Source organism: Dromiciops gliroides, chromosome 1 (genome assembly GCF_019393635.1).
Source record: "Dromiciops gliroides isolate mDroGli1 chromosome 1, mDroGli1.pri, whole genome shotgun sequence".
Taxonomy (NCBI): Eukaryota; Metazoa; Chordata; class Mammalia; order Microbiotheria; family Microbiotheriidae; genus Dromiciops; species Dromiciops gliroides.
The window spans coordinates 545,064,238-545,086,675 of NC_057861.1; the positions used below are offsets into that span (position 1 = coordinate 545,064,238).

Sequence of the window (22,438 nt, forward strand, 5' to 3'; positions counted from 1 at the left end):
GTTGCCTTTGGCAGCCAGATCTCTATAACTAGCAACAAGTTAATTGATTGCTGCCTAAGGAGCTTTCTGAGCTCTTTCAGTCTCCTTATTATGACAATTAATTGACATTAGTTAAACTTCTGGAGGAAAACATTCTATTTGGTGTCAATGATATTTCTTTTGTCTATTTCCCATTTTTAAATTTTCAGTTATTGATTTAAATAGTTCAGGGTTAAGTTCTTTTAATTGTACACTATACCTTTTTCCTGCTATTTTTCTTTTTTTCTTTCTTTTTACTAATTCTTATCTTAGCTCCTATGACTCAATGGTCTGACTGTACACAGGTGTCTGATTCAGGAATAATAGCCACATCAATAACAAATCTTTTCCTATCTGTTAAAATGGAATCTACTTCAGTCTTTAACATTTTCACTACTTCCAGCACCTCCCAATCCTTTTCTTTATTAAAGTATTCATAATATGGAGGCATAGAGTTCCTGTGTTCCAAGTCTCTTCCCTTTTTCCTGAATCATCCTTCCTCGAATGTTTTTCCTCATATTTCTCACCTCCACAAAATCCTGTCCTAATGTCTCATCATGGCATAGAGGTTCTCAAATGCGATGCCAGTAGAATGTAAGCTTTAGAACATTCTACCAGACTGAGAAAGGCTTTGAGTATGGACCCAGAAACAGACCAAATCTGTTACCTGAGGAATCAAGCTAGCTAACTATGAAGAGGAAGACTGGCCACATGGTGATCAATTATTTTGGCCATGATAACCCATGAAATGGGGGAAAATAAGACTGGCCCTCAGTCTTAGGTGGCCCCCTTCCATTTCTGTAGTGATGGTAACAGAATATTAGGAAATGGAGCAGAGGGTATTAAGAATCACAACAATATCAATACCAACAAACTTTAATTTGACTATTTATACTCTGAATGTGAGAACTTTGTCCAATGACTAACAAGCAGACTTCTTTTTTTTTTTTCTTTTTAGTGAGGCAATTGGGGTTAAGTGACTTGCCTAGGGTCACACAGCTAGTAAGTGTTAAGTGTCTGAGGCCGGATTTGAACTCAGGTACTCCTGACTCCAGGGCCGGTGCTCTATCCACTGTGCCATCTAGCTGCCCCACAAGCAGACTTCTTGATGGAAGAAGGATGAATTACAACAATCTCAATGTTCTTGTTATAAATGGTACCAGAGAAAAGAAGGAAGTTGAAGCTAAATGGAAAGGATGGCTCACAGGTACATCTAGGAGAGGCAAAAGAAAAAAAGGCATTGGAATTGGTTTTATTATATACCCAAAGGCAATAAGAAACATTATTTCATGGGACATCCCATCATCATGTTTTGTAGTACTAATAATTACTACTACTACCACTAAAGCATCTATATAGTATGTAAGGTTTGCAAAATGCTTTATATCTGTCACATCATTTAATCTTCACAATAACCCTAGGAAGTAGGTGCTATTGTTATCCCATTTTACAGATTAGGAAACTGAGGCTTCCTGAGATTAAGTGACTTGTCACACAACTATTAAGTGTCTGAGGCAGAATTTAAACTCGGGTCCTTCTACCTCCATATCCCTTGCCCTATCCCCTGACCCATCCAGCTGCCAAAGGATTTATAAGGTGACCTTGAAAATAATTGCAGCTTATATATACTACATGGTAACAGAGGATGAATTGATAGAGAAATTCTATGAAGAACAACTACCCCCTTGGAATTAAGATAGTGTAGATTTCATTTCCTCACTATTAGAGGTATAACCTACTTGTTAGCTCAATGATCTCTTCTCTTTCACTGTTAAGTAGTCACTCAGAGGAGACAACTCAGTGAAAGGAGACCCCTCCTTTTAGACACACACTATCACGGGGTGGATTTTTTTCTGCTGCTTATTTTCCATATGTACTTAACTAGTAATAATAATAACTAGTACTTCATTTTGGTCACAACAACCCTGGGAGGCAGTTTCAATAGTAATCTCCATTTTACAGATGAGGAAACTGAGGCTGAGAGACACTAAGTGAACTTTCATAGGGGCTATGGAGCTAAAAATTTTTTGAGGTAGGGGCCAAACTTAGGTCTTCTTGACTCTAGTCCATCACTCTAGTCCCTTAACTACCTGGCTACTTCTAGTGCCAGGACAGAAGCACCTCTGGAATTTAGGACTCCTCTAACCTGGAGTTAGCAGGGAGACAATGTATTGTTCATTGAGTTCAGTCATGTCCAACTATTCATGACCCTATTTGGGGTTTTCTTGGCAAAGATATTGGAGTGGAAACTGAGGCAAACAAGGTTAAGTGACTTACCTGGAGTCACACAGCTAGTAAACATCTGAGGCTGTATTTGAACTCAAAAACTCTAGGGCTGGCACTCTATCCACTGTACCACCCAGCTGCCCCTAACCAATGATCTAGGTCCAAGAGTATCCACCTAAGAGCATTCACAAAAATGAATACATGTCATTGGCTCAGCCTTATTCTTTCACTTTATAGTTACAGTTACTTTACATTACAGTAAATGATGTGACAGATATAAAGCATATAAGAGAGGAAGAAAACAAGAACTTTGAAAATATAAATAAAACAAATAATAATCAGCTTCAGGTTCAAGGAAGGGAGGAGCTAGTTTGGGCTTAATGTCTGATTAATGTCTCTCTTTTTTTTTTTTAAGTGAGGCAATTGGGGTTAAGTGACTTGCCCAGGGTCACATAGCTAGTAAGTGTTAAATGTCTGAGGTCGGATTTGAACTCAGGTCCTCCTGACTCCAGGGCCAGTGCTCTATCCACTGCGCCACCTAGCTGCCCCTCTGATTAATGTCTTAATGTCTGAAGTGTTCATTTCCCAAAGTCTTTCCTGGAGTCTCTTCTGATTCCGCTATGCTCACTGCCCATTTCTCTTTGTTTCTTCCCTTACAGGGCATGGTAGAAAAATGGCTTCTTCAGGTGGAACAGATGATGCTCTCCAGTATCCGATATGTGCTTAAAAGAGGGATTGATGCATATGCTGAGGTAGAACAGTCTAGGGCATGCTCCAAGGCGGGTAGAGTTAAGCTTTTGGTGGGATCCATAGATTTAACACATAGAAATGGAAGAAATTTCAAAAGTCATCTAGTCCGGACTCACTTTCCTGTCAAGGAAAAGGAAGTCTAATTAAGAAGTTAAGTGAATGGGGCAGCTAGATGGCGCAATGGATAGAGCACTGGCCCTGGAGTCAGGAGTACCTGAGTTCAAGTCCAGTCTCAGACACTTAACACTTACTAGCTGTGTGACCCTGAGCAAGTCACTTAACCCCAATCACCTCACTTAAAAAAAAAAAAAAAGAAGTTAAGTGACTGACCCAAAGTCACCCAGGATTAGGTGGCAGAGCCAGGCTTTGAACCTATATTCTCCAGCTCCAAAAATGGTGCTCTTTCCATCTCACTTCACTGAGAGTTGGAAAAGGTTCAGAGAGAGGATTTGTTAATAATTCTATTTTCTGGGGCAGCTAGGTGGCACAGTGGATAAAGCACCAGCCTTGGATTCAGGAGGACCTGAGTTCAAATCTGGCCTTGGACACTTGACACTTACTAGCTGTGTGACCCTGGGCAAGTCACTTAACCTTCATTACCTCACCAAAAAAAAAAAAAAAGAAAGAAATAGAATTCTATTTTCTCCTGCTCTGCCATGTTACTCAGGACAGGTCATCTAAGCTTTCTGTGCCTTGCTTTCTTTTCCCATGAATACTGGGGTTCATGGGAGGGTGAACCAATGAAGTGGATATCAAACTCTTTATCAGTATAAGTGTTAAGGAAAACAAAACAGACAGTAGCTTTCTCAATAACAATCATTAGGATTGTTAGGTTTCTCAGGTCAGCTACGTTCCAGTTGGGGGTTGTCATGAGCACAGCGTCTCTTTTGGAGTTCCCTGTTCTTATTTCTACATTGTCCTAGAACAAATAGAATGCTAAGCTTATTAAGGAGTGTTCTCCTGCCATCAGCTAAGCATCTGAGAAACTCCACCCACCCTAAGCTATTGAGGATGTTATGGGTCACCCATCCAGGGTATTTGCTTTGTGAAAAAGGAAATAGAGGGCACATGTATAACCCAAATAAATTAATCCCGAGTGGTGGAATTTCAGACCTCCTACAATAGCGTCTGAGTGGGAGGAAATATATTTTTTTAAAAAAACAGCTTCTTCTGTACATTCTTCTGAAGGGTTACACCCTTTTAGGGACCTCCTATTTTCCCTAGGATTAAGGCCAGTGTGGCTTGTGTTGTGTGAAAGGAGAAAAGATTAAATTCCCCTCTCCACAAATATGGACCTTTAAAATATATATAGTTGGGGCAGCTAGGTGGCATAGTGGATAAAAGCACCAGCCCTGGATTCAGGAATACCTGAGTTCGAATCCGGCCTCAGATACTTGACACTTTCTAGCTGTGTGACCCTGGGGAAGTCACTTAACCCCCATTGCCCCGCAAAAAAAAAAAAAAAAAATATATATATATATATATATATATATATATATATATATATATATATATAGTTAAAGAACTTCCACTTATTCTGCTGCATCTCATCATGATTGTTTTTTTCCTTGTTTTTTTTAAAAATTGTTTGTTTTTTGGAGGGAGCATCTAGGGGAGGTAGTAATAGAGAGCTGAACTTGGAGTCAGAAAGACCTGAGTTCAAATCCTCCGTCTGATGCTTAGCATTTATATAACAAGGGGAAAGACATTTCAACTCTTTCAGCCTCATTTTCTTCATCTGTAAAATGAGTGGGCTGGATTCAGAGGCCTCTAAGATCTCCCCTCCAGCTCTAGAACTATGTTGTTGTTGGTTTTTTGTTTTTTTTTTTACTTTTTATAGGTTCCTCGAAAGCAGTGGGTTCTGGAGTGGCCTGGGCAAGTGGTAATCTGTGTCTCATCTATCTACTGGACAGGAGAGGTGGCTGATTCTATCATAAATAAGTCCTTACCGGTGAGCCGAGCATGAATCATTTCTGCCCTTCCAAGTTGCACCTTGGTCCCTGGAGGTCAACCTAAGCAGAATTTCCAGAGACCTGGATTTCCTGACAATCTTCCCTACTTCCCAGGCAGCTCTGAAAAACTTGGATTGTTGCTCCTCTTCTCCCATCTTACCTATCCCCTAATCCTTCTTCCTTTTCCCTAATGCCAATGCCAACAGTCAAGGCCATTCATAACCAGGAAAGTTCTTCACAGAGTAATGGTAAGGAGAGATGGAGTTTACCTAATTCATTTTATTTCCCCTACCTTATGTTCTCTTCAACCCCTGATGGATGTGTGGTACCACACTCATTTGTCCAGCTGGCCAAAGCAGCAGGGAAGTTGTTCTTGCTAATAGGCTCCAGAGCAGACTCCTGTAATTTTTTCTCTTTTCTCTTTGTCCCATATCTACTAGGCTAAAACACTCTTGATCTGGCTGATTTAGAGGACAGGGCTTATTTCAGTGAAGATGCAAGCTCAAGGCAATTGATCCTAGATCACAGAAAGTTAAGAAAGAGACTCTAGTGACCATCTGGTTCAACCTCTGGAAGCTAGGTGGTATAGTGGATAGAGCATTGGGTTTGGAATCAGGAAGATTCACCTTCATGAGTTCAAATCCTGCTTCAGATACTTACTAGCTATGTGACCCTGGAGAAGTCACTTAACCCTGTTTGCCTCAGTTTCTTCATCTGTAAAATGGACTGGAGAAGGAAATGGCAAACCACTCTAGTATTTTTACCAAGAAAATCCCAAATAGGATCATGAAAAGTTGACTGAAATATGACTCAACAACAACAAAGTTCAGTCTCCTTATTGTGAAGAAGTCAGTTGAGGCCCAGAGAGGTTGTGTCTTGCCTAAGGTCAGGCAAAACCTGACTTTTTCATGTTCTTTCTATCATACCTATGCTGCACTTCTGCTGTATAATTTTTTTTATTTTATTTTTGTGGGGCAATGAGTGTTAAGTGACTTGCCCAGGGTCACATAGCTACTAAGTGTCAAGTGTCTGAGGCCAGATTTGAACTCAGTTCCTCCTGAATCCAGGGCCTGTGCTTTATCTACTGCACCACCTAGCTGCCCCTTCTGCTGTATAAGTTTAAAAAAGCCCTCATAGCAAGTGTTTCTATTTTGTTTTGTTTTGGTGAGGGGTCATAGAGATATTCTTACACTAGGATTTATAAAATGGATTTGAAGAGAACAGCCAGCTCACCACTTTTGTGATTCATACAATATTATTATCTGTACTCAGTTGATTTGAGTTTCCCTTTTCTATTTATTCTAAAAGAATTCTGGGAAGTAGCTAGGGGGCACAGTGGATAGAGCACTGGCCTTGAATTTGGAAGGACCTGGGTTCAAATCTCATCTCATACACTTATTAGCTATGTGACCCTAGGTAAGTCACTTGACCCCAAGATGGCTCTGGAGGAGTAAGGTTGGTGACCTTGCACAATCCTCTTTCACTTAAATCCAATTCAGTTCAAGTCATGATATTACCTCCTGATGTCATGGTCCTCTTCAATAACAAAAGACAAACAACAACAATAGAATTCTGGTGATGCTTTATTTGGGAAATGAGAGGGTATTGTGATGCTAATTAGGGTTGTTGAAACCACATTCTAAGGAGTTTTGAGTTTCTTTAGAAGTTTGCTAAGCAGGGGGGGCAGCTAGGTGGCACAGTGGATAGAGCACCAGCCCTGGACTCAGGAGGACTTGAGTTCAAATCCAGCCTCAGACACTTGACACTAGCTGTGTGACCCTGGACAAGTCACTTAACCTCAATTGCCTCACCAAAAAAAAAAAAAAAAAGACGTTTGCTAACCAGGAAGGAAGGAGGGAAGGGAGGGAAGGAGAGAGAGAGGAAGGAAGGAAGGAAGGAAGGAAGGAAGGAAGGAAGGAAGGAAGGAAGGAAGGAAGGAAGGAAGGAAGGAAGGAAGGAAGGAAGGAAGGAAGGAAGGAAGGAAGGAAGGAAAGAAGGAAAGGAGAGAGGGAGAAATTTGGTTTTGAATTCAGGAATTTCTGACTCTAGGCCCATGGCACCAGCAACTTTTTTGTTGGGTATTTCACAAGTAGATTTAGGTTTTAGATCTTTTGGGGGAGGGGGTAAAATTAATACATTTTGAAAATATTTTCTTTTTGTGAAACTATATTCTTTCTGAATCCAGTTGCTGACTCTTCTTTTAACATCATCAGTAAGCATTTATTAAGTGCTTACTACATGCCAGTTTCTGGGTTAAGCATTGAGGAGACTTTCATCTACACACCCAGTAGTGAAGTATTTCTTCCCAGCCACAACCAAGGATAGTAGCAGACAGTGAACAGTACAAATGTACATAGAATCATCTATACACAGATGCAAGGGTTGTTAAACAGACAGATCCAGGATGATTTAGAGGTCATCTAGTCTTGAGGAAACTGAGTCCGAGAGAGGGGAAATGACTTGCCCTAAGCAAGTTATTACTGAGATTCAATCTCTGGTCCTCAGACTCCAAATACAGCCTCATGCTTTATAGAATGAAAACAATATTGCATTTATTTTAATATGACATAGGTGAAACATATCACCAAAAAAAGAAAGAAATTTGATTATAATTCTCTAAACCTTACTTCTCTGACATTTATGTCAGATCAGGGGTGTGATTGAACCACTTTGAACTGGCTCAGGAGAACTGATCATTAAAATTTCAGTATCAGCATTTATATCCCAGAAATCAGCCAGCATTACAAATTAGGGCTTGGGTTTTTAAAAATTATTATTGAAGGGGGCAGCTAGGTGATGCAATGGATAAAACACCGGCCCTGGATTCAGGAGGACCTGAGTTCAACTCCAGCTTCAGACACTTGACACTAGCTATGTGACCCTGGGCAAGTCACTTAACCCTCATTGCCTTCCCCAAAAAATTATTATTGAGACTTAGGAAAGTATGGAGAAAATATTAATGATACAGATTAAACTTTAAAATGCAATGAGTAAATTTCTCCCCACCAAGTACTGGTTGTTATTAAAGCTAAAATTCTAGCTAAACTGTCTAAAATATCTAATGAGTGGTCACCAATAAATTATAAGCTTTAGCAAGAGTTAGACTTTTAAGCATTTATTAAGGAGAATAAGAATTTGGTAAAGAGAGAAGAAAAGGCCTAGATACCTATCTATTAAAGGGAGAGCACATTTCTAGCTCCGCTCTCCACCAGAGTCCAAAGGAAAGAGAGCGAGACAGAGCTCCAGTCTCTTCCTTCTTCCTCCCACTAGCCAACGTCACTTCCTGACGCCAAAGAAAAGACGCATGTTCTTGCCCTCAAAGACCTTCCCTTCATGGGCGGAACTCTTCTACAGTAAGTCTCCAGCAGGTGGCGTCATTCCAATCATTACATTATTAAACATTTACTAACACACCAATGATGTCAGACTCTATCACTTATCAACATGGTTTGTAGGCTAGAATCTAATCCACATTTAACGGTTATAATTATTAATTATTAAATGAAATTAATAATTAATATGCTATAGTACAAAGAGCCCTAAATTTGGAGTTATATGATCTTACCTTTAGAATGTGAAAAAGTTCAGAGGTCATCAGATTCTGCCCCTCTCATTTCCTAAGTGAAGAAACTGAAGCCCAAAAGTCTTCCTGATTCAGGTCTTTCTGACTTCACATCCAACACTATCTACCATGCTAGATTGTCTCTCAAAGGATCTCAAATTGAATCCTAGCTTCTCTCTTTGTTAGCTCTATGACATTGGGGCAAGGCATTTCACTAATTATCTAAAGTTCAGATTCCTTAGCTATAAAATGGAGGGAGGTAGAGTAAGTGATCTCTAAGGTCCCTTCCTTCCACTTTTAGATCTTACAGATATTCGCTTTCTTCATATCATTACAACTTTAATGCTTGATCATGGTTCTATAATTTGAAAAAATATAAACATTCTGTAACTTTAAAATTTTTCCCCTAAATATCCTACTTACCCAACCTCCCCATGGTTCATTTTGCCCTCCTGGGAAGTCAGTCACAAATGATTCCCTAGTCCCCCCCCCCCTTCTCATAGTCCAGGGATGTTTGGCACATATTTCTTTGGTCTCAAAGAAAAATCCAGGAAAATATGAGAAAGATTAAATAGCTCTTCCCATATGTGTCCCCTCACAGGTATTTCTGGAAAAAAGCAATTTGCAGATTGCAGAGATTGTTGAACTGGTTCGGGGTAAATTGAGTGGTGGAGCTCGACTGACACTGGGAGCCCTCACAGTCATTGATGTCCATGGTGAGCATGGAATTTCCATGTGTAAAAAGAAAGAGTAAACTGAATTTGAATGCCTACTGCATACTAGAAGTTGTAGCTTTCAGCTGATTTTTCTTTTTAGGGTTCCCAAATTTGAGAAAAACAGTGAACTCTGTGTCTCAGGGTCCATTTTATGATGAATGCCATCAAACCTATTCACTGATTGACTGAGAGCCTCGTAGGTTGTCCCAGTGTCATGAGGTTGTGAGGAAAGACTGAAGGTTTATGATTTTCTGGGGAGAAAAAAGAAAGGTTGAGGAAAAGAGGAAAAGATACTGGGAGCTTGGTGAGGAGTTTTAATCACAAAGTCTCTGTGGCCTGATTCCCTAATGGGCTCTGTAAAGTCTCCCTTCCCTGCATAAGGAAGTAGACCTTGAAAGTATGAGACTTAGTCACCCCCTAAAAGGGGCCTAACATCACCCTGTTTCACTTACTTTAAAAGATGCAGCCAGACCATTAGATCTCTTTATGCGGTACAAATTAGTCCTTTGAATGAATCAGAAAGGAAGCAATAATTATGAAGAATGATAGACCATACCTAAAGGTGAATTTTTTTTTCGGGGTAATGAGGGTTAAGTGACTTGCCCAGGGTCACCCAACTTGTAAGTGTTGAGTGTCTGAGGCTGGATTTGAACTGAGGTCCTCCTGAATCCTGGGCTGGTGCTTTATCCACTGTACAACCTAGCTGCCACCAAGGTGATTTTTTTTTTATAAGGACACTCTCTTTATTTGTTTGTTTGTTTTTTTAGTGAGGCAATTGGGGTTAAGTGACTTGCCCAGGGTCACACAGCTAGTAAGTGTTAAGTGTCTGAGGCCAGATTTGAACTCAGGTACTCCTGACTCCAGGGCTGGTGCTCTATCCACTGCACCACCTAGCTGCCCCAAGGTGAATTTTTAAAAAGTCAGTTCACTGAGTTCAGGAGATTGTTCAAATTGTGGCTGGGTAGAAAAAGGGCACAATGCTGGAGAAAGAGAACCTGTAAAAAATAACTAGTAACTGAGAGAATTAAAGTATAGGGAAAGGCAGTCACCATAAGGAAAGTACCTTGGTCTATAGAAGTAAGGCTGCTTAGCCCGAGGTGTGTTAGTATAGAAGCTACATTGCTGGACCACCCTCTTCCCCCAACGTACACACACACACACACCTACAGACCCCAAGACAATGGTTTGTATCTTCTCTTTCCCCTTGAGCATCTTCATGGGAACCTGAAGCCTTTTCCTTTGGGCACAGGGGAAATCTATCCACCTTTCTTCAAGGCAAAAAGCATTTATTAAGCACTATTATTATACGTCAGTCACTGTGCTGAGCACTGAGGATACAATAAAATGAAAAAAATAATCCCTGCCCTCAAGTAACTCACATTCTAATGGGAACAACATGCAGACAGCTATAGACAGGATAAATCTGACGTCATCTCAGAGAGATTCCTTTTTTTTTTTTTTTGGTGAGGCAATTAGGGTTAAGTGACTTGCCCAGGGTCATACAGCTAGTAAGTGTCAAGTGTCTGAGGCCATATTTGAACTCAGGTCTTCCTGAATCCAGGGCTGGTGTTTTATCCACTGTGCCACCTAGCCACCTCAAGAGATTTCTTTTACATGTTTAATTTGTCTTTGTGAATATTGTTAGCCGTCTGCCTTTGTTAGTCTGGGTATACTCATTGGAAAGATAGTTGACTAACAAGGGGATCCTTCCCAGAGAAGAGATACACTGAGGTGTTTGACCAAAAATGCTATTTCTGCCTGGGGATTTGGAATTAACAAAATGATAAAAATTACAGTTCCTTTGATACTACTTTCCAAAGTGGTTTGTACCCAAGAAATCCATCTGGGCAATGAGTCAGTTGGGGGAAGTGTCAGTAGGAGAGGCTGAACAACCCTGTTTACCACACCACATCCATTTAATACTGCCAAACGTGTTTGGAGAACCATGTATAAAATCATGCAGAAAGGCTAACTTTCTACTTTGGCACCTGGAAAGAAGCAAAACAGAGCAGCTGAGAAAAACTGCTCTCTGCAGAATGGCTAGAGGTTGGTGGAAGATGAAGTATATCTCATTCATTAACAGACAAGTTCATTTGTTAGACATGGTTAAATTAAAACCTACTTGAAGGCAAAGGGGTGGCCTAGTTGACCTTTGGGCTTTCCTTTCTGCTAGATGTGTCTGTAAACTATGGGTAGATGGCATTTAGTCTGAGTTTTCAGTGGGCCAGGTATGAGGGAGGGAGGGGAGAGAGAGAGAGAGAGAGAGAGAGAGAGAGAGAGAGAGAGAGAGAGAGAGAAACTATTCATCCATATGTGTGTGTCTATATATCTGGACAGCTCGTGATGTGGTTGCCAAATTAGCCCATGACAAGGTTGGAGATCTGAATGACTTCCAGTGGATCTCCCAGCTTCGCTATAATTGGGAAAATGGGGATGTGATTGTGAGAATGATCACCACAGAAGCTTTGTATGGCTATGAATACCTGGGGAACTCCCTACGGCTGGTGATTACCCCCCTCACTGACCGATGCTACAGGTAAACTTAGTTAGACCTTTCAAAATGAGATCAAATACCTCCCACTTGCTACTTCTTCCTCTGTTTCACATTACTTCTGCACAGGACTCTTCTAAAGAAGAATTTTAATAGGGTAGAAATTTTATGTGGGCACAGTGAGGCATGTGGGAGAATCCCACAGTTTAGTTCCAGGCATCACATTTTATGAAGGATATTGACATTGTTCAATGAGCCAAGATGTCAAAGAGATTCAAAACTATACCAAATGATGATTAGTTATATTAGATGGAGATGATTAACTTGAAGAAGATAAGAATGGGAGAGGGGGGAAATTATGCAAACTCAAGTATTACATATTAAAGAGGGCCTTTGTAAATAGACTTGTTCAACTGCCCAGTGGATGGAGGTTGCAAGGATAGATTTCAGCTTGCTAAAAAGAAAAACTTAAAGTCAGAATGAGAGGAATCTAGGTAGTGAGTTCCCCATTACAAAGTCTGCAAGCAGAAGCTTTAAGTAGGGATGTTTTAAAGGAGATTCCTATTCAAGTTTGAGTTGGACCAAACCAGAAGTATTTGATCTGCAATACTCCCAAGTGTGTCCTAAATCAGATGAAAATGAAGTTGTAAATATTTAATATAATAGAACATAGATAATGTTAATATGTGGTTTCCTAAGTTAACATGAGGCCTCTGGGGATCCTTCTGTTTGGTTTAGTGGCCCCATTTCTATTTGAGTTTCGCAGCACTGGACCAGATAGCCACTGAAGTCCCTCCCTCCTCTGAGATTCTGTAATTCTACAGACCTTCCTCTTTCACAGAATTTCAGTTGGAAGCAGCTTTAGACTCATAGACATCTAGTGAGGAAGAACACGCTTTCTCCCAAGTCAGCTCATTCTAATTTTGGACTATTTTGATCGTTAGGTTTTTTATTGGTTTTCTCTTACATCAAGCTTAAATCTTTCTCTTTTCATCTTTCACCCAGTGATTTTAGTTTGGTCCTCTGAGGTCAAGCAAACAGGAGCATTCCCCTTTCTACATGACAGACTTCAAATAACTAGAAGACAGTTATCGTGCCTTCCTTAACTTTTCTCTTCTTCAGGCCAACTGCCCCCAATCCCTTCCACTGAGCCTCATCTTGCATAACTTCAAGGCCTAACCATCCTAGACATACCTCTTCTGAATGTGTTTTGGTCCCTTATGATCTCCCTACATCCAAAATGGAACAAAATATTTAAGACCTTGTCCAACTAAGACAGTAGGAGTTGTCATTCCTCCTTGTCCTGCTTCTTGATGCACTGTAAGGTTTCCACACTCTTCCAATGTGAGAGGACAAAACTGAATCCCAGGAGATACTGTTTAGGGCCTTGCCACCTTATAACTCTGCCCACTCTTCCCAGTGTCCTGTTACAAAAGTTGTTCTGATCTGAGACCATATCAGGAAGCTGATGCAAGAGCACCTCTTGGCCCTGCTTTGCACTTTCTGTAAGTCTGTTAAGTCAGCACTCTTTGAGAAACAGCATCTTTCCATCATAACAAAATAAAGTATTTGGCATATTAACCAACTCTAATTCCACATCTGTGCAAAATGGAGAGTTACAATGCTGAGAACCATTATTATTATTCTCACAAGAGCATGAGATGTAAAGCTTGAGGGGACCTTAGAGATCAACTAGTCCAACTTCTTCATTTACAAATGAAGAAACTGAGGCCCAGGGTGGTTGTTACTGGCAGCTAAATATTTTATCTAGATACTGCTTTGTTTCTCTCCAAAATGACATTTATCATTCCTGAGAACAGTGTAAAGGAAGAGCTACATTGTATAGAGAGGAAACTGAGGCATAAAGAAGTCATTTAATACAAAAGAGCTGGGGCTAGGGTCCAGAAGTATACTATGATTACCTTTTGTTTTGAGAAATTTGTGGTAGTCAGGGGGTGCAGTGGATAGAGTGCAGAACTTAAAGTCAGGATGACCCGAATTCAAATCCTCCCTCAGACACTTACTGGCTGTGACTGAGCAAATTAGCCTCTTTCATCTCGGGTTCCTAATTTGTAAAATGGGGATAATAATAGCATCTGCTTCATAGGGTTGTTGTGGAGATCAAAAGAGTTAACATATGTACGGTGCTTTGTAGTCCTAAATGGCTATATAAGTACTAGCTGCTATTATTGTTACCATTATTCCATAAGTGGCTAGTTAGGTGCCCTTCAATTCTGAACAAGGCATAGCTCAACTCAGCAACTGTTCTCACAGCTAGTGTCTACTTTCTCTCCCATCTCCTTGGCACTTGTAATCAGCTGGAAGAGGGTTGTTTCCAGATTTTAACAGGAAGTTGGGGAAGGGGCTGTGACAATATCTTTGGATATTGATAAAAGCTAAGGAACTCTACTGACCCCAATATACAGTGATCCATTTAGTCCAATCCCTGATCATAATATAAATTGGGGAAGGTCTATTCACTGCATAACAGCTTTACTCTCCCTGCCCTGTGAATTCTAGGACTCAATGAATGACCTAGGGTCTTGTTCTTGTCTCTTTAGGACTTTAATGGGAGCTTTGAAACTGAATCTTGGGGGTGCCCCAGAGGGTCCTGCTGGGACAGGCAAAACAGAAACTACAAAAGATCTAGCCAAGGCTTTGGCTAAGCAGGTAATGTATTGCCCCGACCCTAATGGTGTTTCCCTCTCATTTTCACTTCCCATCCCTTTGAGGAACTCTGTATAGAGGAAGGACCATGAGACTCAAGATGACAACAGGATTGTAAGCGGGAGAGGTGTTGGAAATCATACACTGAATAGAAGGTTGAAATAGGAGGCATTGTTATAGGGGAAAGAGCACACTGATGCAGGAGCCAAAGTCCTGGGTTCAAATCTTCTGATGTTTAACTACCTATATGACTTTGGGCAAATCATTTGAACTTTCTGGGCCTGCATTTCCTCATCTTTAAAGTGAAGGGATTGACCTAGATGACATCTGAGAGCCATTCCAGATCTAACTCTATGATTCTATGAGCCTTCCAATTATGATATCCTAGCATTCTTTTTTTTTATGGGGCAATGGGGGTTAAGTGACTTGCCCAGGGTCACACAGCTAGTAAGTGTGAAGTGTCTGAGGCTGGATTTGAACTCAGGTATTTCTGAATCCAGGGCTGGTGTTTTGTCCACTGTGCCACCTACCTGCCCCTATCCTAGCATTCTTGAAGAAGAATGGAAAGCCAAAATTGGCTTGGGAAGTGGTGACATTTATGGCATATTTCCCCCCCTGTCTTTAGTGTGTGGTCTTCAATTGCTCTGATGGTCTGGATTACAAAGCCATGGGAAAGTTCTTCAAGGGTTTGGCCCAATCCGGAGCATGGGCCTGCTTTGATGAATTCAACAGGATTGAGGTAACCCTGGTCCCAAGACATGGGAGTGCAGTAGAAAAAGGGAAGGAGGAATTGGAAAATCTGAGTTCTATTACTAGAGAGTGCCTTATATTTTTAATCTATCCTTCATAACACCCAGGACATAGTAAGTACCTAATTAATATTTATTGATTTCATTTAATTTCAAAACAAAACTACCACTGAGGAAACCATGTTAAACTCTCACCATATCTTCTCTCTCCCTCATCTCATAAATGCATTCACACATATATAAACACATATAACAGATACAAACAGTAACATGTACACAAATATAAGCATACATACCTATATACACACATGGACCAATCACTTCTCTCTGGGTCTTGGGTAGCTGGATCTCCAAGGTTTAAGTCTTATTATCCTATCATATACGCCTATTCTCTTATTCTCTGCCAAATCACTGTTCTAGTTGTTCATTGAGAATTTGACAGGTTAATTTTTGGTGTTCCTTAGTAACCTTGAGATCCAGTTCTCAATGAACAATATTTCTTATGCGATTCAAGTGTTGCTTTAGGTATCTAAATACTCTTTCCTGAAAAAGACTTTGTTACATTGAGATGGGAGTGAGAGGTCTTGCCACTGTAGTAAGTGGGCATTCTTCTCACCCTAGGTGGAGGTGTTGTCCGTGGTGGCCCAGCAGATCCTCAGCATTCAACAGGCCATCATCAGAAAGCTGAAGACTTTCATATTTGAAGGAACTGAGCTCTCTCTGAATCCAACCTGCTCTGTCTTCATTACCATGAATCCTGGGTATGCAGGCCGGGCAGAGCTTCCTGATAACCTCAAGGTAAATGCTAGGTTGTATGGAATCAGGGCATCCCAGAGACAACTATCATTAATGGGATCATGTGGCATTATCAGAAAGTGACTGTAGAAGTGGAATTTAGAATATTTGATACCAGGTATAAATTCCTTTTTGTCACTGCTCATTGTTTATTTTTTGCTGCTTACCATTACACTTGGTGAGCACCTCTGTGAGGCAGTGTAGTATAGTAGATGATAGAACCCGGGTTTAGGAGAAAGAAAACCAAAGTTCTTACCCCAGTCTTTCCACTAACTAGTTGTGTGAAAGGTCTCTTCACCTATAAAAGAACAATAGTAATAAATGCCCTACCCACCTCCCAGAGATGCCTTTTGAGAACCAAAGGAGAGCACAGACATGAAAGTACTCTGGGAAGTTTAAAATACAGTACAATTATAAAATATTATTATAAAATATTATTTTCATATTTTGTAGTTTCTTTCATCCCTTGAATAATATTGATACCCTGACCTGAGCTGTCAGTATCTGTGGGAAGTCTCCATGATTATTATCTCTAAAATTCAATTTTATTTTATTTTCAAGTTATTATTCTCTCTTTCTCTCCTAACTCCCCCTACATACACACACCCATACCCACCCCCCCCCATACACACACCCTGTTACAAACATGTATAGTCAACGAAAACAAATTTTTGCATTGGCCAAGTTCCTCTACCTCCTCAAATATGTCTCAGTTTGCACTCTGAGCCCATCACCTCTCTGTCAGAAGATATCTAGCATATTTTATTATGAGTGCTCTGGAGTCATGGTTGGTCATTGTGCTGATCAGAGTTCTGAAGTGTTTCTATTGTCTTTACAATATTGTTGTCATTGTATAATTTTTCCTCTTGGTTCTGCTCATTACTTTGCATCAATTCATACAAATCTTCCAAGGTTTTTCTTTAAACCATCCCCTTCATTATCTCTTACAGCACAATTGTCTCCTATCATATTCATAAACTATAACTTGTTCATCCATTCCCCAATTAATAAGTACTTCCTCAGTTTCCAATTCTTTGCCATCACAAAAGAGCTGCTCCTATAACCCTACTTTAGTTAATGGAATGGTTAATGGCTGAATAGTAATGACAATTCACTTATGTGACACTTTAAAGATGTATATGATTGACTCTGCAGATATTATAAGCATTTTATGATTTAAATAACTATGCCTCTAATGTGGAAATATGTTTTGCATGATTATACATATATAACCTATATCAAACTGCTTACCTTCTTAGGGGAGGGGAGGGGGAGGCAAAGAATTTGGAACTCAAAACTTAAAAAAACTAATGTTAAGGGGCAGCTAGGTGGCGCAGTGGATAGAGCACCAGCCCTGGAGTCAGGAGGACCTGAGTTCAAATCTGGCCTCAGACACTTAACACTTACTAGCTGTGTGACCCTAGGCAAGTTACTTAACCCCAATTGCCTCACCAAAAAAAAAAAAAAAAAAAAAAAGAATGTTAAAAATTGCCTTTATATGTAATTAGGAAAAATAAATATTATTTTTTAAAACCCATGCCTCAGAGAAGGCAAAATTTCCTCAAGGTCATCTAGTTAGTAGGTTGGTAGCATTTGAACTCAGATCTCCTGACTCCCAAGTCCAATGTTCTTTCCATCATACCATATTCTTTCCTACACTGTGCATAAAGCTGTTCTCACAACTACCACAAGCTCCAGGGTTTTCCCCTCATAGCCAATATTGTCAGTGTATATCATCAGTGGAATTTTTCCCCCATAGAGAGGCATTGTTGTGTAATGGAAAAAGAAATATGCTAGGAGGCAAGAGACAGGAGTTCTATTCTCCTTTAACATTTAGTAACCATAACACTCCAGGCAAATCACTTAACCCCTTTGGGCCTCAGTTGCCTCATCTGTAAAACAGGGATGATAATGCCAAGTGACGTATCCACTACAGTGTACTCCACATGATAGAAACTTAATAAATGTTTGTTGAATTGAATGTCAGAGACTATTTATTCTAACTCATTCCAAAAAGGAATATTTCGACATATATGACAAGTCATCTTCCAGCCTTTGCATGAAAAATTCCAGTGAGGGATTACTCACTACTTCCCGAGATAATCCATCCACTTTATGGATAGATCTCATTGTTAGGAATGTTTTTCCCCTTACATCAAACCTAAATTGACTTTTAATAACTTCCAACTATTGCTTCTGGCTCTGCCCTCTGAGGCCAAACAGAACAAGTCTAATTACTTCTTCCCTCATCCACCTGACAATTGTTCAATTATTTGACGATAACTGTTATGTTCTTCCTCCACATTACTGCCAACAGCTTTTTGTTCTCCAAACAAAACATTCCCCAGTTCCTTCAACTGATCATCTTATGGCATGAATTGTAAGCCTTTCACCATCTCAGGTACCTTTCTCTGATTTCTCTCCAATTCAATGCCAACCTGGGGCCAGTGCTAAGGACAGTTAAATAGTGATGTGTTGACCTTGACCCATGAAGATGCTCCATTTGAATCACTCAGCCCCATACCTTCTTTTTCTTTTTCCTTGTTGCAAGTTTTTGTAGCTTAATTTATCCAGATATTAAAAAGGTAATTAGATTTTTCAGTCCTAAAGGGGGTGTAGCCAAGATGGCAGGTTAGAGGTAACCCTGGTGAACTCTCTCAGCACCCCTCTGCAAACAACTTTTTTTTAATTTATGGAATAAAACAAACATTTCCATAATATAGTTATTTTTTTAAAAAGATGATCATATATGAAACTGCAAATCTATTATGTACAATGTACTATTCCTTTTAAATATATAATAGTTATCATGTAAATTTCTTTTTTTCTTCCCTTCTCCCCACCCTAGAGATGTCTATCATCAGACACAGATATATATGTATACGTAAAAATCATTCTATACATCTATTTATTAGTTCATTCTCTGAATGCAGATAACATATTCCTTCATAGGTCCTTTGTAGTTAATTTGGGTATTTATAATAATCAAAGTGACTTATTCACCCAAAGTTGTTCTTAAAACAATATTTCCAACTTGGAGGGTCTTGCATGGGCTGATGATGAGTGAGATGAGCAGAACTAGAAGAACATTGTACACAGTAACATCAACATTGAGTGTTGATCTACTGTGATGGACTATATTCTTCTCACCAATGCAATGGCACAGAAGAGTTCCAGGGAACTCGTGATGGAAGAGGATCTCCAAATCCAGGAAAAAAAAAAAAGAACTGCGGAGTATAGATGCTGAATGAACCATACTATTTCTTTTGTTTTTGATGCTGTTGTTTTTTTTTCTATTTTGAGGTTTTTCATCATTGCTCTGATTTTTTTCTCTTATAACATGTCTAATGCAGAAATAGGATTAATGTTATTATGTGTGTGTATATATATATATATATATATATATATATATATATATATATATATATATATATATATATATATATATATATAAAACCTATATCAGATTACCTGCTGTCTAGGGGAGGGGGGAGGGAGGGGAGGGAGGGAGAAAAATCTGAAATTGTAAAGCTTGTATAAACAAAAGTTGAGAACTATCTTTACATGTAACGGAAAAAAATAAAATACTTTATTAATTAAAAAAAAACACAAAACAATATTTCCAGACAACCAGGTGGCACAATGGATAAAGCACTGGCCCTGGATTCAGTAGGACCTGAGTTCAAATTTGACCTCAGATACTTGACACTTACTAGCTGTGTCTAGCTTACTAGCTGTAACTAGCAAGTCACTTAACCCTCATTGCCCTTCCCCCCCCAAAAAAACCCCCCAAAACAAAACAAAACAATATTGCTGTGTCGTTTAAAATTATATGGGGGTGCCTATCTCTGTCCCAAGTTTTAAGGAACTTATCTGGGGTTTCTAATATATTGTTACTTATAAATTAGAGGTTTTAGCATCAATTATGGACATTAAGCATTTATTAAATCATATTAAATGTTAGTCAAGAGAGAGCACATGGCTCTGAAAGTTCAGAAGCCCTCCATACCTAGGATAGAGGGGAGAGTGGGCCAAGTGGCTGCCTCCTTCAGGGTCCCAGGCCAAGAGTGTGTGAGAGAGCGTAAGCTCCCTGCTGTCTGGAAGAGAGGCGGTCCTTACACATTGCTCAAAGTTAATTGGCTACCATCCTTCAAATCTATTAGTTTACTGGACTTGAGGGTGATCCGTGAGCAGTATGTGCTGAGGTCAGAGTTCAGAGGACAGGCCCTCTGAGGGGAAAGGCTTTCAGGTAGGTGTGGTTTTAATCTCTATTATCTCTATTCACTGTCCGAGGTCCAACTTGACTGACTCTGGGCCGACCTTAAAAGGCAGGAAGCTAGCCTCTGGAATCCCCAAACCCATTATTTTCTCACATTGCTATTACTGTAAATAACATTCTCTTGGTTCTGCTCATTTTGCTCTTCATTATTTTGTGCAAGTCTATCCATGTTTTTCCAAACAACTTTAAAGTAATCCCTCAACGGGGCAACTAAGTGGCACAGTGGATAGAGCACCGGCCCTGGATTCAAGAGGACCTGAGTTCAAATCGGATCTCAAGACACTTAACACTTACTAGCTGTGTGACCCTGGGCAAGTCACTTAACCCCAATTGCCTCACACCAAAAAAAAGAAAAAAAAAAAGTAATGCCTCAAATCAAATTTTGGAGGGGCAGAACCAACAAAACGTCGCCATTTTTATGGACTAAGAAAACTTAAGATATCAACAGAAGAACCTTATGACACTGGGGTAGAAGTCCATTCTCTATCCACTATGCCATGCTGCCTCTTTCACTTTCCAATATAGACATGGCCTTTATGTGTATATTTCTGGTGTATTCTGATTAGCTGGGTGTGTTTTTTTTTTTCCCTAGGCCTTGTTCCGAACAGTTGCCATGATGGTACCCGATTATGCATTAATTGGGGAAATATCCCTGTATTCCATGGGGTTTCTGGACTCTCGTAGGTAAGTTGCTTTGCATGTTTTACTTTCTGATATATTCTGAAAGGTGCTTAATGACCAGCAAAGTTTCCCAGGAATAGCTAGTTTAGGGTTCAGGGTTTAGCCTATGCCACCTGGACTCTATGCGGCAGGTTGGAAAATTGGGATCATGCAATCATGGATAGCTGGGATGGACCGCAGAGGTTATCTAGTCTGATCCCAATAGAGGTTAAGCGACTTGGCCAAGATCACACAGGTACTGTAAGAAGTAGGATTTGAACCCAGTTCCTCTGATTCTAGAATCAGTGTTCAATCAGATTGAGTCTTTTTTTTAATAAACCAGCCAGTCTGGAGACCTTCAGTCTTATCACCTATTGGGAGATGTTGCTGAGCAAGCTTATATTCCAAGCATGTGCCTACTCCTTTTCCAGAAGCCTAGGCCTAAGGTAGATTTGTTGTTGAGCAGCTGCGTGAAGCAGTGGATAGAGTGCCAGACCTGGAGTCAGGAAGATTCATCTTCCTAAGTTCAAATCCAGCTTCAGACATTTACTAGCTGTGTGACCCTGAGCAAGTCACTGTACCCTATTTACCTCAGTTTCTCATTCATAAAATGATCTGGAGAAGGCAATGGCAAATCACTCCAGTATCTTTGCCAAGATAACCCCAAATGGGGTCACATAAAGCTAGACATGACTGGATAACAATAACAAATTCTTTAGTGGGGAAGGTCTGCTCTGATTCATCCACACTTTATTTGGTACCTTTTGGGATCAATGGCCCATATTTAAGATATCAGGAGAAACTTAGGGATGAAATCTTTACCTTTGAAATTCTTTTGGGGTTGTTGTTTTTTTGTGGAGCTAACTGGTTCATGTGGGGATGAAAGCCTGGAAGCCAACTTCATTAACATTGTATTCTAAAAAGCTTAGCCAGGCAATCTCAAATGTGCCCTAGAAGACTTTCTTTGGCACATGGGTGGTTTTGATCAAATTGAAAAGTGATATGAAAGCCAAGAAGGCCAATTCAATCTTTTTTTTTCTTTCTTTCTTTTTTTTTTTTTTTTAGTGAGGCAATTGGGGTTAAGTGACTTGCCCAGGGTCACACAGCTAGTAAGTGTTAAGTGTCTGTGGCCGGATTTGAACTCAGGTACTCCTGACTCCAGGGCCAGTGCTCTATCCACTGCACCATCTAGCTGCCCCTAGGCCAATTCAATCTTAGGTTACAAGAGGTACAGCATCCAGGGATAAGGAAAGGCCAAACCCACTATTCCCTGGTCAATTTATAATCAGTTCTGAGTGTCACATTTTAGGAAGCTTATTGATAAGTTGGAGAGCATCCAGAGGAAGGCAATCAGAATGGGGAAGGGTCTCCAGTTCATGCCAGACAAAAATCACTTAAGAGAGGGCAGCTAGGTGGTGCAGTGGATAGAGCACTGGCCCTGGATTCAGGAGGACCTGAGTCCAAATCTGGCTTCAGACACTTAACACTTACTAGCTGTGTGACCCTGAGCAAGTCACTTAACCCTCATTGCCCCGAAAAAAAGTTATTATTTTTTTAAAAATCAATTAAGAGA

The 22,438-nt window shown here is 40.0% G+C and overlaps 1 protein-coding gene across 1 annotated transcript in view; it reads left to right on the top strand.

The window, feature by feature from the left end:
- Positions 1-22,438, top strand: part of DNAH3 (dynein axonemal heavy chain 3) — a 187,373-nt gene that overhangs the window by 91,191 nt on the left and 73,744 nt on the right. Inside the window, 8 exon segments of the mRNA XM_043975895.1 lie at positions 2,904-2,996; positions 4,835-4,945; positions 9,110-9,224; positions 11,562-11,760; positions 14,277-14,385; positions 15,008-15,121; positions 15,753-15,929; positions 20,798-20,889. Of these exon segments, the coding sequence (XP_043831830.1) occupies positions 2,904-2,996; positions 4,835-4,945; positions 9,110-9,224; positions 11,562-11,760; positions 14,277-14,385; positions 15,008-15,121; positions 15,753-15,929; positions 20,798-20,889 (1,010 nt within the window).